At 43.7% G+C, this 22,049-nt stretch overlaps 1 protein-coding gene and 1 non-coding gene across 4 annotated transcripts in view; both read left to right on the forward strand.

Moving 5' to 3' along the window:
• The window catches only part of SLC37A3 (solute carrier family 37 member 3), a 58,960-nt gene that overhangs the window by 22,836 nt on the left and 14,075 nt on the right, over positions 1-22,049 (forward strand). For all 3 annotated transcript variants that reach the window (XM_064372878.1, XM_064372886.1, XM_064372883.1), the window contains exons 4-9: positions 6,972-7,064; positions 10,071-10,154; positions 12,847-12,992; positions 15,672-15,768; positions 19,571-19,655; positions 20,269-20,447. In XM_064372878.1, the coding sequence (XP_064228948.1) occupies positions 6,972-7,064; positions 10,071-10,154; positions 12,847-12,992; positions 15,672-15,768; positions 19,571-19,655; positions 20,269-20,447 (684 nt within the window). The remainder of the gene's footprint in view (positions 1-6,971; positions 7,065-10,070; positions 10,155-12,846; positions 12,993-15,671; positions 15,769-19,570; positions 19,656-20,268; positions 20,448-22,049) is intronic.
• On the forward strand, positions 3,240-3,343 carry LOC135274542 (small nucleolar RNA U13). The gene has a single exon (XR_010342343.1). It is a non-coding gene; the product is annotated as a small nucleolar RNA U13 (small nucleolar RNA).

Below are 22,049 nucleotides of genomic sequence, written 5' to 3' on the forward strand. Positions count from 1 at the left end.
CTGGGACTACAGGTGTGTGCCACCATGCCCAGCTAAAAAATATTTTACTTATATATATATTTTTAAACATTTCCAGCCAGGTGTGGTGGTTCACACCTGTAATCTTAGTGCTTTGGGAGACCAAGGCGGGAGGACTGCTTGAGCCCAGGAGTTTGAGACCAGCGTGGGCAACATGGCAAGACTCTGTCTCCAAAAGTTTTTAAAAAGTTGGAAAATTAAACAGAAAAAACATTTCTTTCTTTCTTTTTTTTTTTTGGTATGGAGTCTCTGTTGCCTAGGCTGGAGTGCAGTGGTACGATCTCGGCTCACTGTAACCTCTGCCTCCCAAGTTCGTGATTCTCCTGCCTCAGCCTCCTGAGTAGCTGGGACTACAGGTGTGTGCCACCATACCTGGCTAATTTTTGTATTTTTAGTAGAGATGGGGTTTCACTATATTGGTCAGGTTGGTCTTGAACTCCTGACCTTGTGATCCACCCACCTTGGCCTCCCAAAGTGCTGAGGTTACAGGCATGAGCCACCATGCATGGCCAGAGAAAAACTCCTTAAGTGCTTTAAATAGAATCCTAAAAAGTACTTTTAAAGAAAAATTTATTTTTTTTTATAATTGAAAATTCTTGGCTCAAGAGGTGGACAAAAAGCTTTTTATAGCTTTTATTTTTATACATAGCTTGGTTGGGTGTTTTACAAAAAGAATTCAGCAGACACAGTCTCTGTTACCTTTAGAACTTATAATGGAACCACTGACGTGGGCAAACATTGGAAACAGTAAGGAAACATCAGAACATAAAATCACGTTCTGCACATGTATCTCAGAACTTAAAGTATAATAATAATAAAAAGAAAGATGAGTTGTAAAGGTTTGCCTGCCCAAAAGCTATTTTGTTTCATATTTACATTTTTAGTTCTTTCTCTGTCAAGAAAATGATTAGTAAAATGAATGGGGGAAAAAAACCAAAATCTATGTCTATATTAGATAATAGATAATCATTAGATCTAATATTTGAGAACAACTCAGCTAAAAACTGTAATAAAAATTTGTAGTTCTTTTATGAGAATAGTGCTAGAGAATCTAAAATTATCTTTAGGAGAAGGAAGCAGTATTTAAAGTGTCTTGGGTCAGATGCAAGGTCTCAGGCCTGTAATCCCACCATTTTGAGAGGCCTAGGGAGGAGGATTGCTTGACCCCAGAAGTTTGAGACCAGTCTGGGCAACATAGAGAAACCAGCTTCACAACAAAAATGAAAAAATAAAAAAACCACTTTGGGAGGCCTAGGTGGGCAGATCACTTGAGGTCAGGAGTTCAAGACCAGCCTGGCCAACGTGGCGACACTCTGTCTCTCCTACAAATACAAAAATTAGCTGGGTATGGTGGCGCATGCCTGTAGTTCCAGCTTCTTGGGAGGCTGAGGCAGGAGAATGGCTTGAACCCGGGAGGCGGAGGTTGCAGTGAGCCGAGATTGCGCCATTGCACTCCAGCCTGGGTGACAGAGTGAGACTCTGTCTCAAAAAAAAAAAAAAAAAAAAAAATTCACTGGGCGTGGTGGCACATATTTGTACTCCCAGCTCCTTAGGAGGCTAAAGTGGGAGGATCACTTGGTCTCTGGAGGTCAAGGCTGCAGTGAGCCATGTTTGTGCCACTGCACTCCAGCCTGGGTGACAGAGCAAGACCCTGTCTCAAAAAAGTAGTGTCTTTGGACATTCCATCTCAACCTTATGCACAGCTATGTGGTAGAGTCCCACATAAACATGTTCTACTTGCCTTGTGCAAAGAACCTCGTGCGTAAGTTGGCCTGTCGACCATCCTCTGCTCACCACTTTGAAGAAGCCCTTCCGTGTTAGGGAGCCTCCCCTGTCCCCCTGCATAGCTCTTATTCCATTATAAACATTCTCACCTAGGAAACTTACACAGGGAACTTTAGTGTGTGCACAGGAAGTACCTTGACATCTAGCAAGTGTAGTAGCTTATATACTGCCCCCAGCACAACACCAGAAAACCCTCCAGTACTTTCAGGCAGATAAATTCACATCAAACATATGCTCAGACCAGGATGAATCACATTTAGCATGTTGACTTAGTTGTGCCGATGACTTTCATTTAACATGGATGGTTCATTATGAATACTTGGAACATTTCTAACCAAGTGGTATAGTCATCCTGATCTGAGCTATGTTATTGAAGTTAACTTTCTTCTCTAGGCCTTTTTCTCTTATCCTGTTTTCTGAATCTGTCTGTTTGTTCTAGTTTGTTCTTTTGGTTTTGGTTTGGTTTTGGTTTCCACTTAAGTTGACAGTCAAAAAGTATATTTCAGCTAAATTCTGGCAGTGAAACAGAAAAAAGCTGTTTAAAAATCTGTTAATTCTTGCAAAAGCCACACCTGCAGGGAGTTTTTGGTAACTTCTTGGAGGAGTGAAGAAAACCTACAACTTTTTTTTTTTTTTTAATGGATGAGAGGTTTCTATGTTGCCCAGGCTGGCCTCGTACGTGTACCCTCACCTCCTCAAGTGCCAGGACAACTGGCCTGAGCCACCGCAGCTCCCAAACCTACAACTCTGAGCAGCTGCTTAAGGTCCCTGTCTGTAGCTCACACTGGTGCGTGTACCCACAAGGGCTTAATCATGGGTCCTGATGCGCCTGGTGCGCACACAAGGATGAAAGACTGTGGTTGCAGGGAAAATGTGGCAACGTATAACTCTAAATGAAGACATTTAGGGCCCAAAACTGGCATTGCTGAAAATACTGTTTGATGTCAGCTGTGCGAGCCTGCACTGCTTTCTCATCTTCAGTAGAATGCGTCATCACAATATGTATGAGGTGACATTAAAGTAACCAGATTGGTGCTGGAAGCCACTTAGAAATGAGTTCTGGTGCTTTGGAATCACTATTTATTTATTTGACATGGAATCTTGCTCTGTCACCTAGGCTAGAGTGCAGTGATGTGATCTTGGCTCACTGCAACCTCTGCCTTCTGGGTTCAAGTGATTCTCCTGCCTCTGCCTCCTGAGTAGCTGGGGTTGCAGGCATGCACCACCACACCAGACTAATGTTTTTGTATTTTTAGTAGAGATGGTGTTTCACCATGTTGGTCAGGGTGGTCTTGAACTCCTGACCTCGTGGTCTGCCTGCCTTGGCCTCCAGAAGTGCTGGGATTACAGGCATGAGCCACCGTGTCTGGCCCAAAATCACACTTTATTATCTATGATTTGGGGATTTTATTTTTTGTTAAAGATATATTTCTTTGATTCTTTTGTGGTTCATAAACTGGATTATTGGGTATTCATATGTAAGTGTGAGATGTGCCACCCTAGAACCTTGTTAGAATGTGGACACATTACCCACCTGACATGGATTAAAAATAAAAAAGATGTGCCGGGTGTGGTGTGGCTCATGCCTGTTATCTCAGCACTTTGGGAAGCCGAGGCGGGCAGATCATGAGGTCAGGAGTTTGAGACCATCCTGGCCAACATGGTGAAACTCTTTCTCTACTAAAAATACAAAAAGTAACGGAGGTTGGTGATATGTGCCTGTTATCCTAGCTACTCAGGAGGCTGAGGCAGGAGAATCACTTGAACCTGGGAGGCAGAGGTTGCAATGAGCCGAGATCGCGCCATTGCACTCCAGCCTGGGCGGCAGAGCGAGACTGTCTCAAAAAAAAAAAAAAAAAATGATGTTTCTTTAAAATTGCTGATTGTGATTTTTCTCTTTAATAGTCTTCAAAAATTTAATTTTTTTTTTTTTGAGAGTGTGAACCACTGCACCCCGCCTTTTCTTTTTTGCGACAGAGTCTCACTCTGTTGCCAGGCTGGAGTGCAGTGGCACGAACTCGGCTCACTGCAACCTCTGCCTCCCAGGTTTAAGCGATTCTCTTGCCTCAGCCTCCTGAGTAGCTGGAATTACAGGCAAACGCCACCATGCCCAGCTAAGTTTTGTATTTTTAGTTGAGATGGGGTTTCACCATGACAACCAGGATGGTCTCGATCTCTTGACCTCATGATCTGCCCACCTCGGCCTCCCAAAGTGCTAGGATTACAGGCATGAGCCTCCACTCTGGTCCGACATTGGCTTTTAAAAATTTTTTTTTGTTTTTTTCTGTAAGCATGTTGCAGTCAGCAGTGCAGTGATCATTAGTGCTCTTTGGCATTACTGCCTTGGTTTATGCGAAGGCACGGCAGTTTCTCTCCACTGCTCTTGCACTGTCAGTGCAGAAGGGAACAAAGTGGAAAGGATAAATCACATTTTAGTGTGGTGCAAATAATTTTAACCTTGCAGACCCCCTTGGAGCAAGGCTCTGGAGGCCTCTCTGTCTCCCTGAGTTCCATGGACCCCAGTTGGAGGGCTATGATCTGGTCTATCTCCCATCCTGTTGAAGAATCCCTTCTATATCTTTGAGAAATTACCTTCCTGTTTCCCTCAGGAATGTCTGTTGCAGGGGAAATTCACTACACTGTGAAGCAGCCTGTTACATTTTTGACAGTTCTATAAACTAACTCAGATCTTTTTTCCACTGATGACCCTTGAAAAAGTTGAGGAAAACTTCTCACAGATCCTCTTGTCTCTCTTTCTCAGTATAAATTTATATTTCCAGTTGCTTCAGTGGTTCCTCTCACGGCCTGGTTTCATATATCCTGCTCATCTTTAAAAGAGAAAATGCATGGACATTATTTAATTCATTACAAAAGATATTGACAAAATAACCATGAGTTCTTTTCACTGTATATGTAAGACTTGGTTCTTATCCTAAAGGAATGAAAAAAACTGGATCCATTTAAACACAGCTGAAGAATATAAACATTGCCTACAGAATCATACATGGCATTTTGCAGTTAGAAAGAACATAACTGTCTGCTGGGCGCAGTGGCTCACGCCTGTAATCCTAGCAGTTTGGGAGGCGGAGATGGGCAGAACACTTGAGGCCAGGATTTCAAGACCAGCATGGCTAACGTGGCAAAACCACGTCTCTACTAAAAATACAAAAATTATCTGTGCATGGTGGCACATACCTGTAATTTCAGCTACTCAGGAGGCTGAGGCAGGAGAATCGCTTGAACCCAGGAGGTGGAAATTGCAGTGAGCCAAAATCATGCCACTGCACTCCAGCCTGGGTGACAGAGTGAGACCCCATCTCAAAAAAAAAAAAAAACCAAAAAACAAATAGAACCTAACTTGTTTCAGGGTTCTGTCAACTGGCCACTGAGGAGTTGTGAGAGCCGCGCAGCTGCTTTGTCGTGAATGGGTTGTAGATGGGCTGTGATACCCTTTCCCTAAGCTCCTGGGGTTGCTAGGTGGGGCTTGGGATGGCCTCCTTCTGATTTTAGGCTGGTAGATATTCCCAGGCTAATCAACTCTGACCTTTAACAGCTTCTTCAGTTCACCCCAGTGTGTTGTACAAAGATTGTTTTCTATATGTGCCTACGAAGAAGTTGAGAAGTATTGGGATAAATGGCCTCTTAAGGGCAACAAATACTTAGGACTAGAGTTAAGTTTTCTGAGTACCAGACTAGAAGGATAATAAAGTTGGCAAGACATTGTGATTTGATTGAAGTAGTTAATGAAAGATACTTCTTTTCATTTTATTTTATTTTATTTATTTTTTATTTTTATTTATTTATTTTTTTTGAGATGGAGTTTCGCTCATTACCCAGGCTGGAGTGCAATGGCACGATCTCGGCTCACCGCAACCTCCGCCTCCTGGGTTCAGGCAATTCTCCTGCCTCAGCCTCCTGAGTAGCTGGGATTACAGGCACGCGCCACCATGCCCAGCTAATTTTTTTTTTTTTTTAATATTAGTAGAGACGGGGTTTCACCGTGTTGACCAGGGTGGTCTCGATCTCTTGACCTCGTGATCCACCCACCTCGGCCTCCCAAAGTGCTGGGATTACAGGCTTGAGCCATCACGCCCGGCTATTTTATTTTTTTTGAGACGGAGTTTTGCTGTTGTTACCCAGACTGGAATGCAATGGCGCGATCTCGGCTCACCACAACCTCCGCCTCCTGGGTTCAAGCAATTCTCCTGCCTCAGCCTCCCAAGTAGCTGGGACTACAGGCACGTGCCACCATGCCCAGCTAATTTTTGTATTTTTAGTAGAGATGGGGTTTCACCTTGTTGACCACTATGGTCTCAATCTCTTGACCTCGTGATCCACCCGCCTCGGCCTCCCAAAGTGCTGGGATTATAGGCGTGAGCCACCGCGTCCGGCCTTTCTTTTCATTTTAAAAATTAAGATGTGATTTTTAATTACCTTTTTAGTGTATAGTTCTACAAGTTTTGACAAACACATATAGTGTTCTAACTATTCCCAGTCAAGATATAGAACATCACCGCCCAGATTCTCTTGCACCTCTTTTTAGTCACCCCTTCTTGCTTTCCTCAGCCCTAGGCAACCAATGAGCTTAGGAAATTATTTTTGAAGAGTGCTGTAAAATGTTTCCTTGGATGGAGTTAGACATAATTTCTCCCATCCAAGTACTAAGCAGGCCTGACCCCACTTAACTTTCTATATCAGTTGAGATTGCGAGCTTTCAGGGTGCTATGGCCCTAGATGATAGACATAATTGCTAATTGATTGGATATTGAATTCTGCCAAACACAAAGATTATAATCAGAATTTATTTCTTCTAAATGTCTGCTTTTAAACTTACTGTCCCACTGTCTCACTCAATTGACTTAGTCACTAACGTTGGAGCATTCCAGTGGTACATGTTGGAGGTGATAGGTTAATTGCCCCAATTTGATCATTCACATTGAATATATGTTGAAATATCACACTGTACTCCCTCAATATGTACAATTATTATGTGTCAAATACAAATAATAAAAGCAAAAAAATAGGTACTAGTTATTTCTAAATGCATCAGAAGTAAAAGTTAGTCTTGAGCATGACTGGTGTTTTGGCAGTATTTGTGAAGGGGCTTTGAGAAACAGAAAACCCTAGCAGATCCCACAGGGCTGACCTGTTCCTGTGTCTTACTGTAGATCTGGAGCCACAACCATTTGTTCCCCAGTTCAGAGAAAGCGACTCTTTTCCTCGGAACCCTGGATACCATTTTCCTCTTCTCCTATGCTGTGGTAAGTTTTGGAACTCTAGGGTTTAAAGGTAAAGAAAAATGTAAAAGGAAATGACTCTGAGCCTTAGAAAATTTGTAAGGGATTTTGAATTTGCTGACTGAGGCAGAGTTCAGTATTTCTGAAGTTTGTATTTTTTTGTTCTTCCCATTCATTCATTTATTCATTCGTTCGACAGGTATTTATTGCGCATCTAGCATAGGTCAATGGGAATTTATCCTGAACAACACAAAAATGCCCTGCCTTTATAGAGCCTATATTCTTGGGTGTGGAGCTACGGGAGACAGACAGTAACCAAATGCTATAAATAAATTACAGAGTATATTTGAAGGTGATAAGTGCAATGGAGAAAAATAAAGCAGAAAAAGGGGACTAAAGAGGTCTGGGTGAGGTTGTAATTTTACGTAGCACAGCCGGGAGACCTTAGGAGGCAGCAGGCATTTGAGTGAAGACCTGAGCAGGTGAGTGAGGTCAGTGTGCTTGGATCAGAGCTGTAAGAAGTGAGGCCAGAGACATGGCAGGGCTCAGATCTGTAGGGCTTTGGTGCCTTTGTCGGGCCTTTGGCTTTCATCTTGAGTGAGATGGGAGCTACTGCAAGGTTTTGTGCAGAGCAGTGGCAAGATCTGACTTAGGTTTGGACAGGCGCCGTTGCTGCTCTGGGAGCTGAGTTCTTTTGAGGTGAAGGATGATGGTGGCTTGGGTCCAGCGTAGCAGTAACAGAGGTTGGGGGAAGTCGATTTTAGTGGTGTTTTGGAGGTAAAGCCAATATGTTTTTTCCCTCTTGAATGTGGAATATAAGAGAAGTGTCAAGAATACCTCAAGGGTGGAAGTGTCATGGCAGAGTGCTTTGAGGACTCACTTTTGGATGTGTTACATTTGACCACTACTGCTCGGATGGTAAAGAGCAGACGCTTGGTCATTGAGTCTGGAGTTGAAGGTGTAGGTTCAGGCTGGAGATACAAGTTTTTGGAGTCCTTGGCCTATGGATGATTTATAGATGAAAACTACGAGGCTGCATGAAGTGATCAAGAGAAAAGGTGAGGGCAGGGAAGAGGTGTGAAGACTGAGCCCTAGGGCTTCCAGTCCTCAGAGATGGGTGAGGAATGGGTCAGGTGGCTGGGGTGGAGTGGTAAGGAAGGTGGGGCTGGGTGTGGTGGCTATGCCTGTAATCCCAGCACTTTTCGAGGCCGAGGCAGGTAGATGACTTGAGGTCAGGAGTTCGAGACCATCCTGGCCAACGTGGAGAAACCCTGTTTCTAATAAAAATACAAAAATTAGTTGGATGTGGGTGCCTGTAGTCCCAGCTACTCAGGAGGCTGAGGCAGGAGAATTGCTTGAACCCGGGAGGCGGAGATTGCAGTGAGCTGAGATTGTGCTATTGCGTTCCAGCCTGGACGACAAAATGAGACTCCTTTTCAAAAAAAGAAAAAAAGGAAGGTGGGGTGGTGGGATCTGTAGCATCCTGGGAGACATTCCACGGTGGCGAGGAGTAACTCAGCTGGCATCTCTGGCTGGCTTTAGGAACGCTGTGGTGGCTGCCACATTAGAGTTGTGGCGCGCCAATGGTAGCAGCAGCTGGAAAGTGGACTGTGAGAGGAACCTTCCTTTTCTCCCCAGGGTCTTACTTTCTGTCTTTAAGTGTGCCTTATTAAAAACGCCTTTTAATTCTCAATGTCCAGGCAATGTGAAATACTGGGTGAAAGTTCTGAAGTAATTTCTAAATGTTCACTTGGTTAATTATTTTTATTTATTTATTTTTTTGAGACAGAGTCTTACTCTGTCACCCAGGCTGGAGTGTAATGGCATGATCTTGGCTCACTACAACCTCCGTCTCCTGGGTTCAAGCAATTCTCCTGCCTCGGCCTCCTGAGTAGGCTGGGATTACAGGCACCTGCTACCATGCCTGGCTAATTTTTGTATTTTTAATAGACATAGGGTTTCACCATGTTGGTCAGGCTGGTCTCGAACTCCTGACCTCAAGTGATCTGCCCGCCTTGGCCTCCCAAAGTGCTGGGATTACAGGCGTGAGCCACTGTGCTCGGCCGATTTTTTTTTTTTTTTTTTAGAGATGGGTTCTTGCTGTATTGGCCAGGTTGGTCTTGAACTGTTGGCCTCAAGCCATTCTCCCACCTCCCAAAGTGCTAGGATTACAGGCTTGAGACACCATGCCCAGCCAAGTTTTTCTAATGTAGAGATAGTCAATTTATTAGAAACACCTGGTCCTAACTGAATTTAGGTTTTAAGTTAAGATATTTTATATATTGATGGAAGAAACCTAAAATGTGCTGCCCTTAAGGTCTTCAGTCTCACTTCCTGCCATGATCTCAGCATTTTAATTCCTGCCACTCAGTGAGAGTAGAGCAGAAGGCAGAACCTGTCTCCAGCTAATTATTGTCTCTGCCTTCCTATTCTCCCTGCCTTGGGATGTCGTGAAACCAAGGGTCAGATTAAACAGGCAGGTAGTGTGCCCTGGAAGCTTCTGTTCTACTTTTTACAAGATTGGAGCTGAAACTGCAGGGTGTGGGGTAACACATGTTAACCCAGAGTGCAGATGGCTAAGAGGAATCCCTGAGGGAGAGCTTACACCTGATGGTAGGGGTTAATGTAGTCTAGAAAATGAAGTAGATTTGTGTGCTTGTTTTATTAGAGTCATTCTTATTTATTTATTTCTTTTCCAGTTAGGGAATCAAGTAAAACCAAAGTTTGCCCTAAATTTTGGTGTGTGTGTGGCAGAGGATGCAGAATTCTACTGCCGTTTCTTTTTTTTTTTTTTAATCTTTTCTTCCTTTTATTTTCATAACTTTTAAATTTTACTTTATTGCTGACCCTATCATCCAGCCCACTGCCATTTCTTGAAACATTTGTGAAACTCCCATAGACAGCTAGTCTAGGCATGTGAATAAGAGTTTTAAATAATATCTGTGTTTGTCTCATTTTCTTTGCAGTGCATGTTACTTTTTCATTCTGTGTTATCATTTAGAGCTGTAAAATAAAATGCTTTATTTTTAGGGCCTTTTCATCAGTGGCATCGTTGGGGATCGGTTGAATTTACGATGGGTTCTGTCTTTCGGCATGTGCTCTTCTGCATTAGTGGTAAGTTGAAAAGGTCTTACTATTACTACTATTTTGGTCAGGTATTTTAGAATCCAAGTACTCCCTTTAATTCTCTGTAGAATAGAATAGTAAGATTAATCCTCATTGTTTGAATCCCTCATTTGCCTTTTCACTTAGATGAGTCTTTTTTGTGTGTGTGACGGAGTCTTGCTCTATCACCCCAGGTTGGAGTGCAGTGGTGTGATCTCAGCTCACTGCAACCTTTACCTCGGGTTCAAGCAATTCATTCTCCTGCGCAGCCTCCTGAGTAGCTGGGACTATAGGTGCGTGTCACTACCTGGCTAATTTTTGTATTTTTAGTAGAGACAGGGTTTCACCATGTTGGCCAGGCTGGTCTCCTGACCTCAAGTGATCCTCCCGCCTCAGCCTCCCAAAGTGCTGGGATTACAGGCATGAGTCACTGCGCCTGGCCAGATGAGTCTTTTTAAAGTAAGATTCTAATCGGGTTTCTTTGTTGTCCCTCGGGCGCCAGCAGAGTTAATCAGTAGTCTGAATAAATGGCCTGGCATTCACTAGACCCTGGCCCCAGCCTGCCTTCCCATCATAATTGTGACTCTGCTTCATCCCTTTGCTCCAGACACACCGGACTGCTTTCCAGGCCCCTAGCATCCTCCTCTCTGTCTCGGTGCTTTTGTTCCTGCTGTTCTGCCTGCCTTGGATGGTACCCTTTTCAGCTCTCCATAGTCCAACTCACTGTCTCCTTAAAGCATTGGCCAAAGGACACCTCTTTGAGAATGTCATTCCCTCTTCTGAGCTCCCGTGCCTGTTTCTTTGTAGGCACTTGAAACAGTCCTCTGCTTAGCCTAGTTATTTCTTTCAGTCTTGCTTTCCCTTAGGGCGGGTGTGCAGTGGTTAAAATCACAGATTCCCTAGACCAGGACAGCCTGGGTTTCTGTCTCTCTTCTGTGGTTTCCTAGCTTATGATTTCTGTGAGCTTGAGATGGAGATATGCATATTACCTCTCACTGGGTGGCAGTGAGGACTGCGAGTTCCTGTATGTGAGGCACTTGAAACAAGTGCTGTGTAGGGCAGGATCCATATCTGATTGATTGTTTTTTTTTTCTTTTTGAGGCAGAGTCTCGCTCTGTTGCTAGGCTGGAGTGCAGTGGTGCTATCTTGGCTGACTGCAACCTCCGCCTCCCGGGTTCAAGCGATTCTCCTGCCTCAGCCTCCTGAGTAGCTGGAACTACAGGTGTGTGCCACCATGCACATCTAATTTTTGTATTTTTAGTAGAGTTGGGGTTTCACCATGTTTGCCAGGCTAATCTCAAACTCCTGACCTCAGATGATCTACCCTCCCCAGCTTCCCAAAGTGCTGGGATTACAGGTGTGAGCCACTGCGCCTGGCCTCCATACTGGCCTCTAAATCTGATCAATCGTCATTGCTTACTAACTTCTAGTCAGGAATTTTTGTTGATTAAATGAAACCATGGAGTTTAATTAGACCCTACTTTATTATGATGATTTTTTTTTAGAGATAAGATCTTGCTTTGCTGCCCAGGCTGGAGTGCAGCGGTGTGACCCTGCAGCCTTGAACTCCTAGGCTCAAGCAGTCCTCCCAAGTAGCTGGGACTGTAGGTGTGTGCCATCATGCTCAGCTAATTTTTAAATTTTTTAGACATGGGGTCTCACTGTGTTGCCCAGGTTGGTCCTTGAACTCCTGGCCTCAAGTGATCCTCGCTCCTTAGCCTCCCAAAACACTGGAATTATAGGCACAAGCCCCTGTACCTGGCCTACTGTTGTTTTTCAGTGTTTGTCATTTGAGTGTAAATAAAACCTTTTTTTCCCCTTGAAATTTTAGAGATGGAAGCACTTTATTTATTTATGAGTTGCTCACCCACACATATAAACATACGGTTTTGAAACCTGTATACATACTTTTTTGCTTTTTATATATTTTTTAAAAACCGCAGTATGTACATGAGCTTGCCCTGTTTAAGCATATTGTGCAGACTTTCGACAAATGAGTAGTTTCATGACTGCCCCTCCTTTCTCCAGCCCCTGGCAACCCCTGCTCATTTTTCTGTTCTTACAGTTTTGCTTATTCCAGAATGTCTTATTACTGGAACCAGACAATATTCTACATACTATTTTTTAATCATGCAGAGTATTCTCAAAATAGAGTTTGACTATAGATAAAGTGCCCACTTTAACAAAATGCCTGGAAAAAAGCAACCACTTGATGAAAGCTGCTAAATGATTCAGCAGATCACAAGTTCGATAGGTTTCGCTTTCGTTGATTAACTCAGGAGCTGCAGCCATAACACTGGCTAGCACTCACCCTATGCCTCTGCCCAGAGCGGCGCCTGGCACTGTTCCGGGAGGGTGGCCTCCCTGGGCTCATTCTGTCCTCACAGTGGCCCTCTGGAGGTTGCTGTTCCCTCCACATGCACAGTCTGAGGGTGAGGAGATGGAAATAGATGTAAAATGAGGTAAAAATGAGGAATTCACTTTTTAGCCTTGAAGATGTCAGTTGGATGTCTTTGGCATCTCCTCCTCTCTGGTGGGCAGTGATTGGGTGGCCGCCGCCTCATTGCCGCTGTGAGAAGGACCACATGACTTACAGGCACTGGCTGTGTGAGTGTATCACGTGGTCTCTACTCTGACGCAAGCGTGGAGAGTGGCATCCACTGAAATTGTTACATATCCCTTCTGTTTCCTCCTCTCCAAGGTCTTTGTCTTTGGCGCGCTCACAGAATGGCTGCATTTCTACAACACGTGGCTGTACTGCTGCCTGTGGATTGTGAACGGCCTGCTGCAGTCCACCGGTTGGCCCTGTGTGGTTGCTGTTATGGGCAACTGGTTTGGGAAAGCCGGGTATGCCACTTCTCTCATCTCTGATTTCTCTGTTTAAGTGGTTTCCATGTTGAATTTTTCAGAATTGTCAAAGTCAGTTACTTTGATGCCTTAGATACCACCCACATCTTTTGTTAGCAAGCCAGGAGTTTAGGGAGAGAGGGTTTCACGTTAGTGTCCGGCCCAGGAGACACATTCCTACCACTCTTTGGGCTGTGGGCAGATTCTGAGCGTGGGCTAAGGCAGGAGGTCTCAATCTTTTTCTTAACTCATCGTTTCTTTAGGGAACATAAGAATCTCATTTCCTATCCATCGTGTATCTTCCTTTGGGTTTTGCCTTCCCTGCCCTTTTTTGAGAGTGATCTTATTTAACCTTTTTACATTAAATCAAGATAAGGAAAGAGAGTCAAAGGTTGTTCACCTGCCTAAGGTCACATAACAAGCGGTCTAATAAGATTCAGATGAAGAATGCCAGACTTTGGAGCTTGATCAAATGGGATGTTTTTTTCCCCTAAACCTTCAAGTAGGTTTTTTTAGATGGAGTCTCACTCTGTCTCTAGTCTGGAGTGCTGTGGCACAATGTCAGCTCACTGCAACCTCCACCTCCCGGGTTCAAGCAATTCTCCTGCCTCAGCCTCCCAAGTAGCTGGGACTACATGTGTGCACCACCATGCCTAGCTAATTTTTGTTTTTGTTTTTTTTTGAGATGGAGTTTTGCTCTTGTTGCCTAGGCTGGAGTGTAGTGACACAATCTCGGCTCACTTCAACCTCCGCCTCCCGGGTTCAAGCGATTCTCTTGCCTCAGCCTCCTGAGTAGCTGGGATTGCAGGCATGCGCCACCACTCCTGGCTATTTTTTTATATTTTTAGTAGAGACAGGGTTTCTCCATGTTGGTCAGGCTGCTCTCAAACTCTCGACCTCAGGTGATCCGCCTGCCTCGGCCTCCCAAAGTGCTAGGATTACGGCGTGAGCCACTGCGCCCATCAAAAAATGCAATCGTACAGTATGTACTCTTTTTTTAAATCATCTTTTTTTTTTTTTTTTTTCCTGTAAAGAAAGGGTCTCATTATGTTGCCCAGGCTGGTCTCAAGTTCCTGGCCTCAAGCTGTTCTGCCTCCTGACCACCTCAGCCTCCCAAAGTGCTGGGATTACAGGCATGAGCCACCATGCCCAGGCTTTGTGTCTTCCTTTATTCAGGATAATTAGAAATTTATTCATGTTTATTCATTCACCTGTGGATGAACATTTGGGTTGTTTTCAGTTTTGGGCTATTACAGATAAAGCTCCTGGGAACATTTGTGTACAGATCCTTGTGTGGACATATGCTTTCATGTCTCTTGGGTAAATACCTAGGAGTAGAGTGGCTGGATCACATGTCAGGTGTGTGTTTACCTTTTTAAGACACTGGCAGTCTCTTCCAAAGTGGTAGTACCATTTTACGTTCCCATCAGCAGAGCATAAGGGTTTAATTGTGCTCTGTGCCCTTCCTAACACTTGGCGTGCTTGGTGTTTTGATTTTAGCCATTCTAATAAGTGTGTCATATTATCTCATTGTGACTTGAATTTGCATTTTTCTAATGTCTAATGATGTTGAGCGTGTTTTTTTTTTTTTAAATTTTTGCTTTGTTTTGTTTGTGAAACAGGGTCTCACCCTGTCACCTAGGCTGGAGTACAGTGGCCTCATCTCGGCTCACTGCAACCTCTGCTTCCTGGGTTCAAGTGATTCTCCAGCCTCAGCCTCCCAGTTAGCTGGGATTATAGGTGTGCGGCCACCATGTACAGCTAATTTTTGTATTTTTAGCAGAGATGGGGTTTCACCATGTTGGCCAGATGGGGTTTCACCATGTTGAGGTCACTCTTGACCTCAAGTGACCCACCTACTTCAGGCCTCCCAAAGGCTGTGATTACAGGCATGAGCCACCTCGATGGCCAGTTGAGTGTTTTTTGTATTACATCTTTTTATGTGAAATATCTGTTAAAATCTTTTGCCCACTTTTCAACGACTTTTTATTTTGAGATGATTATAGATTCATGCTTTTTAATATTCAATCACGTTGTCTGTTGTCATACTGTACTGAGTTTTGAGAGTGATAATTGCCTTATATTCTGGATACAGTTTTGTTTTTGGAGACGGAGTCTTACTCTGTCCCCCGGGCTGGAGTGCAAAAGTGCAATTGTGTGATCTCGGCTCACTGCAACCTCTGCCTCCCGGCTTCAGGCGATTCTCCTGCCTTAGCCTCTCGAGTAGCTGAGATTACAGGCACCCACTATCATGCCTGACTAATTAAGTAGAGATGGGATTTTGCCATGTTAGCCAGGCTGGTCTCGAACTCCTGACCTCAGGTGATCTGTCTGCCTTGGCTTGCCAAAGTGCTGGGATTACAGGTGTGAGCCACTGTGCGCAATCTGGATAACAATTTTTTATCAGATAAGTGATATGCAAATATTTTCTCTTGTCGCTTGTCTTTTTTAATTCTCCGAACAGTGTCTTTCTATGAGCTCTAAATTAAACTTTAATAAAATCATAGAGTTAGAGGAGACTTGACATTTTGTCTTTATGGTGAATTTTAAAAAACTTTTAAAATAGCCTGTTTAGTCTTGGTAGTATGCACCTTGGCTGTTTTGGCTGTTTTGTATTTTGAACTGCCTAGAGTATCTCTTCTGACCATGGTCCTTTGTCTCCACTGTTTTGCATCTTAGACGAGGAGTTGTTTTTGGTCTCTGGAGTGCCTGTGCTTCAGTGGGCAATATTTTGGGAGCGTGCCTAGCTTCTTCTGTTCTTCAGTATGGTTATGAGGTAGGTATTGTTTTCTAGCTCTCGCATTCTGTGTGTGTGTGTGTGTGTGTGTGTATTGCTTTTTATGTATTAAATAATGTGGCCATTTAAAACTACGTAGAACTGTGTCTGGATAGGGCAAGACTTGTATTAAAAGTAGACAAACTTCTGGCCAGGTGTGGTGGCTTGTGCCTATAACCCCAGCACTTTGAAGGCCAGGGCAGGCGGATCACCTGAGGTCAGGAGTTTGAGACCAGCCTGGCCAACGTGGTGAAACCCTGTCTCTACTAAAAAAAGATGCAAAAATTAACTGGGTGTGGTGGTGCATGTCTGTAGTTCCAGCTACTTGGGAAGCTGAGGCAGGAGAATCGCTTGAACCCAGGAGGCAGAGGTTGCAGTGAGCCAAGGTCACACCGCTGCACATTAGCCTAGGTAACAGAGTAAGACTCCATATCAAAAATAAATTTAAAGGAAAAGTAGACAAACTTCCAGTAGACCAACTTCTGATATATTCAAACATAAAAATTATTTATAGCAAAAACACTATAGAGAGTCTAAAGACATATAACCAGTTGAGAAGAATTTGCAACTCATGTTACAGATAAAGGACTCATCTGGGCCAGGTACAGTGGCTCACACCTATAATCTCAGCACTTTGGGAGGCTGAGGTGGAAGGATCGCTTGAGCCCAGGAGTTTAAGACCAGCCTGGGCAATATAATGAGACCTTATATCTACAAAAAACTAAAAAATTAGCTGAGTGTTGTGGTGTATGCCTGTAGTCCTGAGCCTGGGAGCTGGAGGGTACAGTGAGCCAAGACATGCCACTGCACTCCAATCTGGGTGACAGAGCCAGACCCTGTCTCAAGAAAACATAAAAAAATGAACACTAATTCTCATAATATGTAAAGCACATCCATGAATTGATAATAAAAACAAAAACACCAACAACAGAAAGATACAGAATTTGAATGTATAGTTCATGGAAAGGATATAGAAATGGCTTGTAAACATATGCAAAATATTCTACGCACTGCTTATTCATTTAATAAATACTGAACTCTCTGTACGTGCTCCTAGGCACTGTAAATAATAGAACTGGCCAAAAGAGACAAAAATCTCTGTTCTTATGGAACTTAATCAACAGGGAAATGCAAATTAAAGCTATGCTGTTAAAAAAAAAAAAAGGAAGAAAAACTATACTGTATACTTACTAGACTGGCAAAAATCCAAAAGTTTGAAGACGTGTTGTACTTACAAGAACCTGAAGAGACACAGGCATTGCAGTTGAAAGAGTAACGAAGTCACTAACTCCTGGAGGGGTCAATATGGCAATGTCTATCAAAATTACAAATACTCACCTGAGCAGTTCCACCTCCAGGAATTATTCACACAGATGAATAGACTGAAACACATACAAATGATGTATCTACAAGATTCTTTATTTTGGCATTGTTTGTAATAGCCAAAGACTGAAAGCAGGTGTCAGCGAAGAGGGACATAGCTCAACCATGATAAACCTGTTCAAAGCACTGCTGTGCAGCTGCGAAGTCGAATTAGAAAGCTCTCTGTGTACTGAGAGAGTAGTGCACTGCAACAATCTCAAAAATGTGCTAAACGAAGACAGCAAGGGTGCAAAACTGTATATTGAATACCATTTGTGTGACAAGGAAGAATGAAAGAGAATATGCTTGTGTTAGCTTGTATGTTTCCAAAACAATTTCTGGGCAGTGAAAATGAACGACAATGGTTATAGGTTGGGAAAATTGGGAGAATTGAGCAGATGGGGAAGGCAGGGTGGGAGGGAAAGTTTTTACTGTATATTAAAAAAATTTTTTTTATAATACCCATCGTTTGTTTTTTTTTAGATGGAGTCTCACTCTGTCACCCAGGCTGGAGTGCAATAGTGAGATTTTAGCTCACTGCAACCTCTGCCTCCTGGCTTCAGGTGATTCTCCTGCCTCAGCCTCCCAAGTAGCTGGGATTACAGGTGTACGCCACCACACCTGGGTAATTTTTGTATTTTTAGTAGAGATGGCATTTTGCCATGTTGGCCAGGCTGGTCTCAAACTCCTGACCTCAAGTGCTCTCCCCACCTCGGCCTCCCAAAGGGCTGGGATTATAGGCATGAGCTACCTCACCCAGCTTTACTGTACATCTTATTCCTCTATTGTTTGAATCATGTGAATATATTACCTACTCAAAAACGTCTGAATCATGTGAATATATTACCTACTCAAAAACCTAAATTATTAAAAGTAAGTTGCTCTTTTAAAAAGTTGATACATTTTTGGCCAGGCATGACGCCGCATGCCTGTAATCCCAGCACTTTGGGAGGCTGAGGCGGGCAGATCATGAGGTCAGGAGATCAAGATCATCCTGGCCAACATGGTGAAACCCCATCTCTACGAAAAATACAAAAATTAGCTGGGTGTGGTGGTGCATGCCAGTAATCCCAGCTACTTGGGGGGCTGAGGCAGGAGAATGGCTTGAACCAGAGAGTTGGAGGTTACAGTGAGCCAAGATTGCACCACTGCACTCCAGCCTGGTGACAGAGTGAGACTCCATTTCAAAAAAAAAAAAAAAGGAAAAAGTAGATACATTTTTAAACAGCTCACCACAAATTTTAGTATAGTTAGGGTCATTGAGAAGTCCTTCATTTATGGCCACCTTTATTCTAGGCTTCTTAGCCTGACACCTGGATTGTATAATTGGTTCAGATGAGAATTTCAGTTCACCTTCTGTGCTGCTCTCAGATTTGACTTCTGGAAACACTGCTTTAATTTTCTCACTCACTGGTTTAAAAATTCAGAGTGTCTGTATCAGGCTCCGTTTTCGGTTAAATCAGCCATGCAGCCTGCAGGTTGAGAGTCTTTCATCTAGCTGTCACCTTTTCAAATCAGTTTTCTTCCCTGTTATCCCCTAGCGGAAGCCCTCTCCTTGAGTCGGGCAGTAGGCTTTCTGTCTCCCTCCACCCTGTGCCTTTGCTTACTGTGTGCCTGGAAAGATGGGCAGTTGGCTTTGCTTTTCCGTTCTTCCCTAAGACATTGTCTTACTGCCTCAGCCTCTTCAGCTCTTTCCTTCTTCTGGATTCCTATATATGTTTCTTGGTAGTACTGGGTCTTCTCATTTATTCAACTATATGGTGCTTTATAATATTGTTTTGTGTATTGTTTAATCCTCTCAAGTGTAATATCTTCACGAGCAGATACTATCTTTTTTTTTTTTTTTGAGATGGAGTCTCGCTCTGTTGCCCAGGCTGGAGTGCAGTGACGCGATCTCGGCTTATTGCAACCTTCGCCTCCCAGGTTTAAGTGATTCTCCTGCCTCAGCCTCCTGAGTAGCTGGGATTACAGGCGCCCACCACCACGCCCAGCTAATTTTTATATTTTTAGTAGAGACTGGGATTCACCAGGTTGGCCAGGCTGGTCTCGAACTCCTGACCCAGGTGATCCACCCACCTCGGCCCCCCAAAGTGCTGGGATTATAGGTGTGAGCCACCGCGCCCAGCCCAGATAGTCTTTTATGGGAGGCTATGTGATGCAAAGAACTAGATTTTTGGAGTTAGTTCTGATTTCACAATCATAATAGTGCCACTTAGTATCCAGGGGACCTTAATTTTCCTCTCTGAGCTTCATAGAATCACTAGGAAGAATTAAATGAGAAAACACGAGTAGAACACTTTGCACAGCGCCTGGCCCGGTAGAAGCACTGGGCGCTTCCTTGCTTCTCAGTCTCCCTTCCCACCTCTGAGCCTTTAATGAATGTGCTTCTGATGACTATCCCCAGATATGTAAGGACCACCTTTCCCCCCCTCTCCTCCAGTATGCCTTTCTGGTCACGGCGTCTGTGCAGTTTGCTGGTGGGATCGTTATCTTCTTTGGACTCCTGGTGTCACCAGAAGAAATTGGTGAGGAGAAGCCGTCCGTCCCTTCTATTCCGAATGTCTTACTATTATGGCCAAAAGAAAATCTGAGGCCAAGAAATCAAATCTCTTTTTTCCTAGGAAAACTATGAGCTCCTTTTAGTGAGTGAAAGGAGAACAGTACTGCCGTTTGAGTCCTGTCGACATTGTAGCCAGCCCCTGGCACAGCTGCACATGTTTGAGGGGAGTGATGCACGTCTTTTATAGTTACAGGAAAATCTTCGCATTTGCAAATGATTTTTATACTTGAGACATTGGCTAGGAATCAACATGGATGTATTTCTAATTTCACTTCTTGAAATATTTCTTTTCATCCGTAAAAGTGATTCATAAAAATGATACTTACCTGTAGTTAAATACAGATTACATACACGCAAAACCACAGAAACAAACAGATGTACAGTTCTTGTATCTTTTAAATATTTTTAGACAGACTGTGTGACTTTAATTGACCTTAGTTGACCTTGGTCTCTGAGCCTTTGTTGCCGCTTCTGTAAAATGGAAATAAAAATAACATGAACCCCATAAGTAGTGATAAATACAGAGCCTTCACACGTGGTGGGCACTCCATAAACAGTGGCTGTCGCTATTGTTTTAGGTCTCTCAGGTATTGAGGCAGAAGAAGATTTTGAAGAAGACTCACACAGGCCATTAATTAATGGTGGTGAAAATGAAGACGAATATGAGCCGAATTATTCAATCCAAGATGATAGTTCTGTTGCCCAAGTCAAGGCAGTAAGCTTCTACCAGGCGTGTTGCCTTCCTGGAGTCATACCGGTAAGGACCACTCACGTCTCCTCACCACAGCCAGCGCAGTACCGAGAGCTCTTGACATCTCCTCTGCCTGGGATAAAGCTTCCTTAAGTATTGAGCCTCTCTTGGATACTTTATTTTAGGAATATATGTTCTGAGGAATATTGTCTAGTGCCCCTCAGCTTATCTGATCTTTAACGCAGGGGTTGACAGACTTTTCCATGAAGAGGCAGAGAGCAAGTATTTTCAACTTCGGGGAACCATACAGTCTGTCCCACAACCACTTAGCTCTGTAGAGCAAAATAAGCCACAGAAAACGTGGGACAGTTAGGCGTGGCCAGACTTGGCCAAAGAGCCCTGCTTTCCTGACCCTGATCTAGCCTGTGATTAAAAAGGCAAAGTTGATTATTTTTTAATGTGTACTTTTAGGCCTTTTGAAGTGTTACAGAATTATACGTGGACCAAGAAGAAGGGTTGTGAATGGTTCCTAAGCCTGCCTGGCCCTCATTCATTCATTCCATTCATTCATTCATTTATTTTAGACAGAGTCTTGCTCTGTTGCCCAGGCTGGAGTGCAGTGGTGTGACCTCGGCTCATTGCAACCTCTACCTTCCAAGTTCAAGTGATTCTCCTGCCTCAGCCTCCCGAGTAGCTGGGATTACAGGCGCGTGCCACCATACCCGGCTAATTTTTTGTATTTTTGTTAGAGACAGGGTTTCACTGTGTTAGCCAGGATGGTCTCAATCTCCTGACCTCGTGATCCGCCTGCCTCGGCCTCCCAAAGTGCTGGGATTACAGGCGAGAGCCTCCGTGCCCAGCTTATCTCCTTTTAAAGGGTCCAGAACAGAGCACTCCACAGTCTTTCTTGGTAATGCATTCCAGTGTTTCTACAGCCTGTGCAGTCAGGAAAGCCTTCTAACGTCTACACTAAATCCCTTCTGCTGCAGTTTTTCTGTCTTGATGTTTCGGGCGCTCTAGCAGTGGAGTGGAAGTTAATAGGCCTAGGTTTTGTTTCCAGCTTACCCACTAACTTTCTGTGACACCTGGGGTAAGTCACGCAACCCGTCCGTGTGTCTCAGTTCCCCTTCCCCCGGAATAGAAATTATTCCAGTCTTCCCCAGAGCCTGTAACACTGGGCTCTTGTGTTTTGATCAAGCACCTGTTGTTACTTCAGTTGGCAGTGGTGCTTTATGAATGCGATCCCTCAGGTAGAGTGATCTGTAGGCCATCTTATGACGTGCCTGTCAGTCCCCTTCTACCGGTGCCCCCAAGCTGAGAGAACTAACGTTTCCAACAGAGTTAATTATGAGTTAAAGTGTAAGTGTAATTTTCCACAATTAACCCAGTGATGATATATATAATATAAGAGAAATGCAGGTTCCTTTAGGCCTGTTTTTATGCTATTGATTATTATCTTTTCACTGGTTTTAAAAATACTCTGCTGGTAGTAGTTTAATTTGTGAGAAAGAACTTTGTTGTGACTAAATATGGACCTCTTTTGCTGTTCCTTTGTTCTTCACTAGCTGTTGTTCTCTGACACGGGCAGGGATGTGAAGGAAATCTAGTTAACTTGATTCCTTTGTCTTTGTAGCAGGCTGTCTGGTCAGAATGCACTCGTGATTGGGA

Source organism: Aotus nancymaae, unplaced genomic scaffold (assembly GCF_030222135.1).
Source record: "Aotus nancymaae isolate 86718 unplaced genomic scaffold, 86718_ANA_hifiasm-v0.15.2.pri h1tg000002l, whole genome shotgun sequence".
Lineage (NCBI taxonomy): Eukaryota > Metazoa > Chordata > Mammalia > Primates > Aotidae > Aotus > Aotus nancymaae.